This window comes from Xyrauchen texanus, chromosome 45 (genome assembly GCF_025860055.1).
Source record: "Xyrauchen texanus isolate HMW12.3.18 chromosome 45, RBS_HiC_50CHRs, whole genome shotgun sequence".
Taxonomy (NCBI): Eukaryota; Metazoa; Chordata; class Actinopteri; order Cypriniformes; family Catostomidae; genus Xyrauchen; species Xyrauchen texanus.
In genome coordinates this window covers 27371954-27385434 of record NC_068320.1, presented here as the reverse complement: position 1 = coordinate 27385434, position 13481 = coordinate 27371954, and the positions used below count along the sequence as shown (strand labels likewise).

Sequence of the window (13481 nt, the reverse complement as noted above, 5' to 3'; positions counted from 1 at the left end):
GTATATATATACAGCACATACAGTATATATACAGCACATACAGTATATACACAGCACATACAGTATATATACAGCACATACAGTATATATACAGTACATACAGTATATACACAGCACATACAGTATATATATACAGCACATACAGTATATATATACAGCACATACAGTATATATACAGCACATACAGTATATACACAGTACATACAGTATATACACAGCACATACAGTATATATATACAGCACATACAGTATATATATACAGCACATACAGTATATACACAGCACATACAGTATATATATACAGCACATACAGTATATATACAGCACATACAGTATATACACAGCACATACAGTATATACACAGCACATACAGTATATATACAGCACATACAGTATATACACAGTACATACAGTATATATATACAGCACATACAGTATATATATACAGCACATACAGTATATATACAGCACATACAGTATATACAGTACATACAGTATATATATACAGCACATACAGTATATATACAGCACATACAGTATATATATATACAGCACATACAGTATATATACAGCACATACAGTATATACAGTACATACAGTATATATATACAGCACATACAGTATATACACAGCACATACAGTATATACACAGCACATACAGTATATATACACAGCACATACAGTATATACACAGCACATACAGTATATATATACAGCACATACAGTATATATATACAGCACATACAGTATATACACAGCACATACAGTATATATACAGTACATACAGTATATACACAGTACATACAGTATATACACAGCACATACAGTATATATATACAGCACATACAGTATATATATACAGCACATACAGTATATATACAGCACATACAGTATATATATACAGCACATACAGTATATATACAGCACATACAGTATATACAGTACATACAGTATATATATACAGCACATACAGTATATATATACAGTACATACAGTATATATATACAGCACATACAGTATATATATACAGCACATACAGTATATATACAGCACATACAGTATATACAGTACATACAGTATATATATACAGCACATACAGTATATATACAGTACATACAGTATATATACAGTACATACAGTATATATACAGCACATACAGTATATATACAGTACATACAGTATATATACAGCACATACAGTATATACAGTACACACACAATGCACAGAATACACAGAACATTGTAGGACAGCTACTGTATATGGTCATAATGACATTAATGCATCAGTATAAAAGTGTATAAAAGTGTTCTGCGGGGGAAACAGAATATACATTACAGATATTAAAATGCAGAGTGAGTAAATGCATTTCTAGCTAACATGATTAATTAATTTTTGATTATGCACAATATTTGTTTTGTATAGCATGATATTTACCTAGAGGATAGTCAAGTCAAGTCAATTTTATTTGTATAGCGCCTTTCACAACACACATCGTTTCAAAGCAGCTTTACAGAATATCAGCATTAACAGACGATAAGAACTGTAATGTCTATAAAGTCTATTAATCATCATTGTGTAATTTAGATAAAATACGAATTTTAATAGTGTTTATAAATAATTAAATGATAATTGTATTAATAACCCCAGTGAGCAAGCTGTAGGCGACTGTGGCAAGGAACACAAAACTCCATAAGATGTTGATTAATGGAGAAAAATAACCTTGGGAGAAACCAGACTCACTGTGGGGGCCAGTTCCCCTCTGACTAACCCCACCCTAACCCTAAACCAGACTCACTGTGGGGGCCAGTTCCCTCTGACTAACCCCACCCTAACCCTAAACCAGACTCACTGTGGGGGCCAGTTCCCTCTGACTAACCCCACCCTAACCCTAAACCAGACTCACTGTGGGGGCCAGTTCCCTCTGACTAACCCCACCCTAACCCTAAACCAGACTCACTGTGGGGGCCAGTTCCCTCTGACTAACCCCACCCTAACCCTAAACCAGACTCACTGTGGGGGCCAGTTCCCTCTGACTAACCCCACCCTAACCCTAAACCAGACTCACTGTAGGGGCCAGTTCCCTCTGACTAACATTATGAATGTAATGTAAATATTAATTATGTATAGGTAAAATCATGGTTTAAAATTATTAAACTAAGTGTTAAGGGTCAGTGATTAAACATTGATTGTGTTTGAACTGTAAGATTAATGACCAAAGTCTTTGAAGTCCATCTTGATTAATTGCAGAAGTTCACATAGATGCAATTGTCCTTGTTAATTGACTGATGAAGGCTTTTGTTGGCAATAGTTAGTCTATGCATTTCATTTCAAGATCGTAGTCCATCTATAGACCGAGGTGATGCAGGTTGGAGTTGGCATCAGTTAATCCTCTGAAGTCCGTCATAATAGATTGAAGTGATGTTTGGCACCGGCTGCATTTAGTCATCATCATTCTGCGACATGTAGCAGTGGAGTCCAACATGAAGCAGGAATGGTGCTGGATCCAGCCGGTTCTGGTGACCTCAGGATAGGAGTCCCGAGGTTGAGACAGGGAAACAAATAAAAAGATGTAAGCGTAGATGCCATTCAATTTATTGCAGAGTTAGAGATCATGCTCAATGTTTCTGGTTTCTGGTTCTGGCAGACCCAACTAAAGCAGCCTAATTGTGGGATAAATTAGGTGTATGCCTGGCTAAATAGATGAGTCTTTAGTCTAGACTTAAACTGAGAGAGTGTGTCTGCATCTCGAACAGTGTTTGGGAGACTATTCCATAGTTTAGGAGCCAAATATGAAAAGGATCTTCCTCCTTTAGTGGATTTTGATATTCTAGGAACTATTAACAGGCCAGAATTTTGTGATCTTAATGAACGTGATGGAATATAGTGTGATAGAAGATCACTTAAGTACTGCAGAGCTTGACCATTCAAAGCTTTGTATGTAGTAAACAGAATATTATAATTAATACAGAATTTAACAGGTAGCCAATGTAACGATGATAAAATGGGGCTAATATGATCATATTTCTTGGTTCTCGTCAGCACTCTGGCTGCTGCATTTTGAACCAATTGAAGTTTATTTATTGATCTTGCTGGACATCCTCCCAGTAATGCATTACAATAATCTAGTCTTGAGGTCATGAACGCATGAATTAGTTTTTCGGCATCAGCAACCGAGAGCATATGCCTTAATTTAGCAATATTTCTTAGGTGGAAGAATGCTGTTCTACAAACATTTGTAATTTGATTTTCAAAGGACAGATTGGTATCAAATATAACACCTGAGTTCTTCGCTGTTGAAGATGATGTAACGGTACATCCATCTAGAGTCAAATTATATTTTAGTGGCTTATTTTTAGAGTTTTTTGGTCCAATAATTATAACCTCTGTTTTGTCAGAACTGAGTAGAAGGACATTTCTGGCCATCCAATCTTTTATTTCATTGATACACTCTGCTAATTTTGAGAATTGTGAAATCTCGTCAGGTTTTGAAGAAATATAAAGTTGTGTATCGTCAGCATAGCAGTGGAAACTTATTCCACGATTCCTGATAATATCTCCCAGGGGAAGCATATACATGGAGAAAAGCAGAGGCCCTAAAACTGATCCCTGTGGCACTCCATACTTTACTTTTGTTTGGTTTGACAATTCCTCATTTAAACAGACAAAGTGGTAGCGGTCTGCTAAATATGACCTAAACCATGCTAATGTCAAGTGCTCAATGATTAGTTATTGTGTAGAGAAGTTAAAATAATTAATAATTGATTATGCAGATATCACTTACAAATAATCAGTGTCAGTGTCCAATACATGTTAAACTATAGGATTAACCGTGGTTTAACCAAATGACCGGTTGCCCCAACATCTGTCGTCATGAGGGCATTTGAGTGTCCAGTTCTGGCTAATCTCAAATCGAGTACCTCATTCAACCTGGACCCACTCCAGTTTGCATATTGCACCAACAGGTCAGTGGAAGATGCCGTCAACATGGCTCTTTACTACATACAACATCCTCTAGAGGCCCCAAACACACATGCACGTATCCTTTTGACACCATCAACCCAGTTAAACTCTTCAGCAAGCTAATGGACATCAATCTAGCAATGTGTCTCTGGCTGTTGGATTTTCTCCAAGGCCGACATCAGCAGACATCAACACAGGCACCCCACAAGGATGCATACTCTCTCCACTCCTCTTCTCTCTATTGACCAATGGTTTTAACTCACAGCATAACTGTTAAAATCATCAAGTATGCATCAAGTATGCAGACGACACCACCATTAATGGATTAATCTCTGGAAATGAATCACAGTATGTGGTAAGAGCAGCTTCATGGTGTATCAGCAATGACCTGCAACTAAACACATTTGAAATCTTTGTAGACTTCAGGCACTCAAATGACTCCAAACTCCCAATCTACATAAATGATCAGCGCATTACCATAACTGACTCTTTCAAATTCCTGTACACCCATATTCCAAGCACTTTAAAATGGGAAAATAACACAGACCATCTCATCAGGAAAGCCAACCAATGACTCTTCCTCAGACAATTCATTTGTTTCTGCACAGCCATTGTAGAAAGCATCCTAACATCATCCATCAGTAACGCTTGAACCCTAACAAAGAAAAAATGGGAATGCATTGTCATCTGGGACTCAAAGACTGAGGGTACAGACGCTTGAGATCATTGCCATCCAAATTATCTAGATTAAGGAACTGCTGCTTTTTTGGTTACTTAATAATCATGCCTAAAGAAAATTTACAACTTGTGTTTTATAATGTTTTAACCATGTACATGCACACAATCATACAAAACATAGGACTTTTATCACCCAACACTGTGAAATCTTAATATATTAGTACTTCTGTATCCATAATCTGTTTGCAATGTATTGCATTTTATTTATTTATCTTTACTTGTTAGGTCGGGCACTTTACACTTTAGAGTGTGTCTACCTTGTAATGTATTGTTTTTGTATGTATTATTATTATTTTGCACTGCAGTGTCTCATATACTTATGAGAACTATGCATGATGTTCATTGCTGTATCTATGATAATTTCCACCAGCTTGCTAAATTAAGTTATATTCTATTTTCTAGAGGTCTGGTACTATTTATATGGCTTCCGCCAAGAAAACGCGGTTAGGCCTACTTATGTTTATTTACTACAATATACTTTCTTAAAACCTTGGTTTCTGGCGGCAGCAGCAAAAAAAACAAAAAACAAAAAAAAAACAACAAAAAATAACAACAACAGGTTAGCATACAACAGGCTTGGTTATTACAATAGAATTATAGAAAATGATTTCCGCCAAAAACTATGGCTTCTACAGTCTACAATATTACTATAGTAAAACTATAGCCTAGTTCAAATATGATATTAGAAAAAATTTCCGCAAAATAAGTTTCTTACCATAGTCTTCGTTTTCCTGTATTATCGCTATGGTTTCACTACAAATAAAATACGGTTATTGTAGTAAAAACATTCTACATTTATTGCGCGGGAACGCAAACTCCCGCCTTTTCCTCTGGGGCTCCATATTTCTTGCAAAGAAGCGCAAACCCTGAACAAATCACACCTGCAGCAGTTAATCAGGCTCTTAATTTACGGGCAGGTGTGTTTGAGCAGGGTTGGCTACTCGGTTAAGGATTTTGGCAGAAAAAAAAGAGTCTAATGTTCTTCAGTTTAAAGTCATGAATGAGGCATGCAACCATTCCAGTTTCAACATGAGTGTTATGAATGATTGTGAAGACATAATTTAATAATCCTTGCCTGTCATTGATGATTAAAATAATTTTAAAGTATTAAGAATGTTTCCATTGATCATGGTATACATATTGGAGTGGTTTGTACATGGTTGTTTTGGCCCGCCCGATTAAAATAAAGACTGCTAAACATTACTTTACAATAGGTGGACATTTGGTTCTACAACATAAATTTTTCATACCTCAAACGTGAATTTTGTGGCCTTATTGAATTGCATACTTCATTCCCATTTGAGGTATGACTGTGCGTAATGGTGGTGGTGTAGTGGGCTAAAGCACTGAACTGGTAAGCAGAAGGTTACCTGTTTGATACCCAGAACCACCCAGAACCACCCTTGTGTCCTTGGGCAAGACACTTAACTCCAGGTTGCTCCAAGGGGATTGTCGCTTGTATGTCACTTTGAATAAAAGCATCAGCCAAGTGCATAATGTAAACAATCATTATATGCAGTTCCTATTCATTATTTTTTCGTGGGCTTCCATGGCCACTGTTCTCTGATTGGTGAAGCTTTCTCCACTGGACCATGGGTAATGCAGCTGTTCAACAGAAATTCCACTTTTGTAGACAATTTAAATTAAGTTCAAATAACACAGATGGATGAACAGAAGCAAATGCCATCAATGAGCAACCTTGGAGCTCACGGTAGGACTGTCTAAAGTTAAGATGGTGTTGAAAATCAATAAGTCTATAGAAGAAATGAATGGGATTATTACTACGAACCAGACCAGCTAGTTGCATTCTACTGGATCACCCAATATGACTGGTGTAGAAACCACCAAAAAGCCAATCACCTATTGTATATGGACATTGCATGCCAGTCAAATCAAGAATTATAGTCTGGGGAGGTGTCTTCAGGGTTCCCTTTCTTTACCAACATGCCAAAGGCCAGTTTTCAAAAGCCACTGATATTTAAATGATCAAACTTCCACCTGTAAGGGAACAAAAAAAACAGTAGGCATACAGCAAACAAACTCAACCTGAATCCCTTACTATTCAAAAACAGGAAACAAATGGCACCCTACCTTCCTAAACAATTCTTTTTACAACTGAAGTTATAAGCAACCCAAATGTTGATTGAGTAAATAACTTCCACTCTCATCACTATTAACTACTCAGTTCAAAGTAAAGTCTCTAATCTACAGAAACAGCAGAACAGAGTGCAAAAACAACAACATTTATGGGAGGAAAACAAAAACTGGCACATGAGGTCTGCCGGATGTTTATCCTGGTGATCTTCCTCCCACTTACCAATCCCAACAAGCAAGTTCTCATTGATGGTCAATTAAAGTTAAACAGGAGCACCTGACTGAGGAGACGCCACACATTTGCAAAAGGCTTATATCTTACATGTTTAGATAAATAAACTTTAATTTAAACATTAAATAAACACATATTAATTGGAATTAGCTATATTGATTTCCTGACTAACCAAGGGCAATTTTATATTAATAATAATATTTAAATAATTGTATTATTGTTGTATGAAAACACTGAACGGTGCCGACTTTGGATAAATGTTTAATGTTGTAGAAGGAAATGCAGACTAGTCAGCAAGCCATTTACTTCAAAGTTATGAAAGCTTATGTAAGGGATTTTTTTCATGGAAAGTTATGCAAATTTTCTTACTACTTCCTGAAAGATATTAATGATATAAGTGTTGTGAGATATCTCACCGGTCTCTAGAGTCTGTAAACAGCAAACAAAAAAAGACGCTTTCTGCCTGTCAATCATTTTGAACATTCTCATAGTATTTTAGGTGCAGTGAAATATTGAGGCTTAATGCCATTTTTATGCCATGTTGCTCATAACAGTTGTCAATAGAGGGCGCTAGCACCCTCCCCCCCATTTGGAATTCTCAATGCGTTCTAAGTCCTCGTGGTGACGTAGTGACTCGTCTGAGACGTCAATCTGCGCATTATTATTATCATGAGGCTTGTCGACGCGCTAACATGAGGCTTCACGCTATTCACGCACAACTCACCATGTGCCCCACTGAGAACCACATTATAGCGACCACGAGGAGGTTACCCCATGTGACTCTACCCTCCCTAGCAACCGGCCAATTTGGTTGCTTAGGAGACCTGGCTGGAGTCACTCAGCACACCCTGGGATTCAAACTCGCGACTCCAGGTGTGATAGTCAGTGTCAGTACTCGCGGAGATACACAGACCCCCTGCTGTTGTTGTTTTTGACCATATCTGCTAGATGTTAGTGCCAATAAAGCTCAATTGGTATGTTCTGAGGGCGGGGTTTTGGAATGAGGAGGCGTGGCTAATCCAACGGCTCAGCTTGTCAAAACTCTACAATGGCTAAAATCCCTTAGAGCATCTTTAAATATCAAAGAGCTTCACACATTTGAATTTGATCATTATACATAGTTGAGAGGGGACAGATCAAATCAAGTATAAAGAGAGTGGAATGGGATGAACTTGGGTCAGACTCAAAACCAGGTCTTCCACATGAGCACCACAGCTCAACAGTTCAGAGAATTTGCTTTGCACATAAATAAGGCCATGGTTTTGACATCCTTTGGGTTTTAGATCTCTTTTAAACGCTGAACATGATTTCTGTATGTGTGCAGATTAAACTCACTGTGAATAATTTCTATCACAGATTATTTTGTGTAGACAGACAGTATCTTGACTCATTCAGTGAAGACATGCAGGATGTGACAGTTAAGAGAAATTAGCACATCAACAGTTCAAACTGAAATGCACAAGCACTTTGCAGTTATATTTGATAAATACAAAGAAAACTCTTAATCTCAAATAAACAGAAAAATATCCTTTAATATATAAAAGTGAGCTTATTCAGACCCTGACAATAAACAGCTGAGAGGGGTTGATGGATGTTGGACATTTACTGTTATAAACAGCTCAAGACTTGAAGAAAATAAGAGATAAAAGGTTGTGTACCTAAATCTGACTTTGACATATAGCGTCTTGAGTGTTTTCCACATAGCAGATACACCAAACGTGTCCTCAGCAAAAGTTCTAATCTCAGTGTCTGTTCTGAATGTGTTTGGACTTCTTCAGCCCATAAATAAACTGTACATTAAAAGTTCTCCTGCAACCGATGAAGGATGAGTATAAAAATCCCTGCTGTGTAGAGATGGTACAGTCCATGTTTGGTTTTGGGCCAGTCAATCTCATGATTCAGGGGGTGATGGCTGACTAGGGGTGCCACTGCGTGTGCGCAGCTGTGATTGGGCGATGTCTGCTAGAGCCGACTGGATCTTCTCCAGCAGCAGGTCTCCTCTGTAAACCACTTCTTCCAAACGCGCTGCAGCTTCCTGATTCTCCTCCTCCAGCTGCCTCAAACTAGCTGCCTGGAAAACACAAGGTAAGGTAGAAATGAAAGGAAAATTCCGGGTTCGATACAAGTTTGGCATTTCGACTTCTCCTTTTCTTTAAGGTAAATGGGACCAATCTGTAAACATAAATAATCACTGTTTCAAAAGTATAGTAACAAGACGTAAACACTATGCAGGTTAACATGATTTTACTTTGATACTGTAATCCCATTAAAATGCAACAAAAACGATGGTTTGAACAACTTTACAGCTCAAATAATACATGAGTTTTAACAGAATTAATGTAAGTGCTTTTATAAAATTATAAGCTTCCCATTTTGCCTTTAAACACTCCAGAAATTGCCCCCATTGACTTCCATTGTAAGTGTCCCACTGTAATCTTGATTCTTGCATTATTTTTATTTTTAGTGGTAATCAACTTAATGCCACAAACGCTGTCGATTGAGCTTAACTTGTATTGAACACAGAATATTTCCTTGAACGATGGACATGAAAAGGTGCATCTATTTGACATATTCTGCGGTAACAGACCCCCAAGAACCAAAATTGGAGTTTTGAGGCTTTTAATCCATGTATGTAAGGTTTGAGGTCATCTTTAAGCTGAAATACGCCTAACATATACATTAAAAATGTACAGTATTTCTCTTCCAGGAAAACAATCCAAAGACACTGATGATGACATCATCTTGCACTGAGGGGTGTATGCAGATTTTCTCTCCCTAGAGTGGGAATTGAGGATGTCCCCTCTGACTATCAAGGGCAAGTGGCAAATCATAATGTCAACATAAAGGCTATTTAACATTTATGTTGTGTTCCAATCATTTTCACCAGGACCAATTTTATTTATAAAAATCAAACTGGAATAAAATTCCTTGACATTGTTCACATAAGGTATATGAAAACACACAAAAAAAATTGTCAATTTTCTTTACATTTAATTGCTTTTATTTCACTTTGTTACACTTGTTGTGTTCCCGGTCAAAAATGACCGGTCATTGGAAATGAATGGATTACACTACAAAATACAGAAATATTAAGTGTTCAGGAGCATCACAATCCTTTAGGACAAAGTCCTTGGACATATGCACGCACGCATTATAGAAAACACCAAATCTTTTTTAGGGATGCACCGATCTGATACCTGGATCGCTATCGGCTCTGACACTGAAGCTTTTAGACGGATCGGGTATCAGTCCGACGAGCCCGATCCAAATCCGATACTGTGTGTTAGTCGTGTTCGTTACTGTCAAGCTCCAAAAAGGGCATAAAAGAACCATAAAAACACCATTAAAGATGTTCATATGACTCGTGCATTTTATTCAAAGCCACTTGAAGTCATGTGATCGCTCTGTGAATCACAAAAGACTGTTTAATAAGTAAATATATATGGTATGCACAGCTCCAGCGCGTCAGTGAATCGCGCTGCTCTGTTTACACACACACACACTTGCGGCTATTTTTAGCCTTCACTCGTGTGTATTATATTTGAGCGCTACTCAAGAACAGCATCTCAGATGTAGAAGCTCAATAGTTCGGTTCACTTATATATAATATGCATTTAGAACGGCACTGGAGGAGCATTTTACCAGAATTTAAATAAGAAGCGATTTAAACTACAAACAGACACTTACAGGACGTCCTGGAGACTTCAGAATGTCAAAATAAAAGTGTGAGGGGTTAAAAAGTGCACAATTTAAATATATTACTGTTGTATTAATAAACAGGAGTGTCTTTTGGTCACATTTTTCCTTATTACTTCCTGAAACATTTATATAATATAGACGATGACACATTGTAACTTACAGCAGATTATCCCGATTCAAACGAGCCCAAACAACATATGATCAAAAGAGCTGGAAATATTCCTCAAAGAGAGTACATGGAAAGATGATGCACAAAAAGGCGTTCAACGTGTGTGTGTGTGTGTCGCGCACATCTATTAGGGATGCACCGATACCACTTTTTCTCTTCCGATACCAGAAATCTCAGTGTTAAAAAACTTTCCCCAACTTCCTGTTTCACAGAGATTCACATTAACACAAGACATAAAACAGTGCTTGTCAAGCGGTTTCATGGGGTCTTTAAGTCCTATAGCCAATCACATGGTTTGCCAGTAAATGTACCTGCAGTGCAGCAGTTGATTCTTCACTGGGCAGAGAGTCAATCAACACATCAACATCTTTCGCAGTTCTTGCTATCAAAACTGCAAACAGCTGAGCATACTCTGTAATGACACATGAAAACATCTCAGTTGCACATTAAAAAATTGAGAATGACACCTCATTTTGCCCTGTGCAGGTGTGTACAGTACCTTCTGTGGGGTTAGAGGGCTGGTCTTTGTTGATGGCTGTCTGGATGTTGCTGAATGAGGCTGGAGGTGCACACTGCTGCAGGACTCCAATCGCATTACAGAACTGATCCGCCAGCTAAAACACGCAAACACGTCACATACAATGCAAACACACAACCCAGCATCTATTGCATTGTGTATGTACCGGTACACTCTTGTGTAAAAGGTGCTAAAGCATACTCATATATTCAAAGTAAAATATATTCAATTATTATAATTATTTATGTTGTTTATGTTGATTTCAGGTAAACATGAAAGTGTAAAGTTTTCTTTTTACATGTGTGTGTGTGTCTATGTTAATAATGTAAAGAACATCAAGATAATTTTTTTTTAATAAAAATAGAACCAAATATATTAATTAGATTATACAAAAAGGATGCACATACTAAACCATTATATTTTTCTTATTGCTGTCATATTTGTACTTTTTGACATAGTTTTCAGATATGTGTTGACTCCAGCTTTAAACTGTTTAAATAAAAGTTGATTTTCAGTCCCTTTACCTTTGTTTTTGGGGGAATTTTTATATTTCAACCTCAGTTCCTATAATACATCTATAATACACTGTGTACACAAAATAATTACACTCAGGACCTTCAGGACAAAAATGTCCCCATTGAAACCCATTAAAGCTGCAATATTTGATCCCAGTGTCATTAAAGCATAAAATCATGAATTCTATGATATTATGCTTTCATTCCGGAGCCCTGACTTCCAAACTAAAAAAAACAACAAAAAATATTTTCCACCAGATGGCGCCATTTTTCTCATGTTTTGCCTATGGAGCAAATACAAGCTTTTTTCCTATTTTCTGTATTATAGAGCACTGCAAGACAACTGAATAAATGATGCAGCTAAAATTGTGTGTGTGTTGGTATGGATGTCAGAGTTTGTTTTGTATGTGTGTATTGAGAAATGTGTGTGTGTACATTGAATAATGTGTGTGTGTGTTTTTGTGTGTAAAAAACAACAGTGGCATTATATAAACAAACCAGCATTTAATGGGTTAAAATCCTGAAAATGAATGTATATTTAGTAGTTATGATCAGGACTGATGTTGGTTAAAAACATTTAACTCATAGTGGAAATTAAAATATAATATTATTATGGCAGTTATTTAAGATGACATATTTGTCTTCTCAGGTCCTGAATGTGATTTTATTTTTTAATCTGACACTGCACAAAAGATAATAATGCATCAAAATCCGTGTTGTTGCTGACCATTGACATATCCCAGACTGTGATAATCCAAAAAAAACAAATTCCCTTAAGTATTTTGTATATAGAAAATAATACATTTTTTATGTTTTTTTTTATTCTCATAAAAAACAACAGTGGCATTATGTAAACAAACTGGCATTTAAAGGGTTAAATGAATTATATGAAAATGAATGAATATTTGGTAGTTATGATCAGGACTGATGTTAGTTAAAAAAAAGCACTCATTGAAAGTGGAAAATAAAATTAATATATAATATTATTCTTATGACAGTTTTTTGACGTGGACAGTTTTGTCCTGTATGATCTCTGAGTAACTCGCTTAAATTGACGCACAAGGGTTAATATTGATTAATTAAAAGCCGGTTTTCAGTCCCTTTAACTTTGTGTATTTAATATAGAGCCAGTATAACAATTAAAGCACATAAAACACAAAATATGCATCATTTCAAATTGAAACACTTTAACTACACACATAAACTTAACATACTGAATCTAAAAATGTAGATTTAACTACAATATTAGCTTTTATTGGATATAAATGTTTAAATAATTCCATAAGTACAAAATAATCACGAAATAATAATTGTATAGTTTCAACTACATGCTATGCTAACACTGCTGATATCTACATGCGTCATTATAGAACATTAATATGAATTCTAATTGTAACTTCATCAATCAGATTATTAAATAAACTACTTTGAAGATTTTAACACCATCTGCACACTTTAAAGTAAAAAAAAATAAGATTAAAATGGGTCTTACTGAGTTAACAGCATCCTGAAGCTGAGTTAGCCTGTCCGCCATGTTGGCTCTGCTGCGCCTCTTCA

At 36.4% G+C, this 13481-nt stretch overlaps 1 protein-coding gene across 1 annotated transcript; it reads right to left on the bottom strand.

Annotated features, from left to right (window-relative positions):
- Positions 1-8536: 8536 nt before the first annotated feature.
- On the bottom strand, positions 8537-13479 carry LOC127637374 (mediator of RNA polymerase II transcription subunit 21). Its single transcript, XM_052118400.1, has 4 exons — positions 13417-13479; positions 11392-11506; positions 11204-11304; positions 8537-9095 (listed from the first exon to the last, which is right to left on the bottom strand). The coding sequence occupies exons 1-4, from the start codon at positions 13456-13458 to the stop codon at positions 8916-8918; spliced, it is 438 nt and encodes a 145-aa protein (XP_051974360.1). The 5' UTR covers positions 13459-13479; the 3' UTR covers positions 8537-8915.
- Positions 13480-13481: the final 2 nt, after the last annotated feature.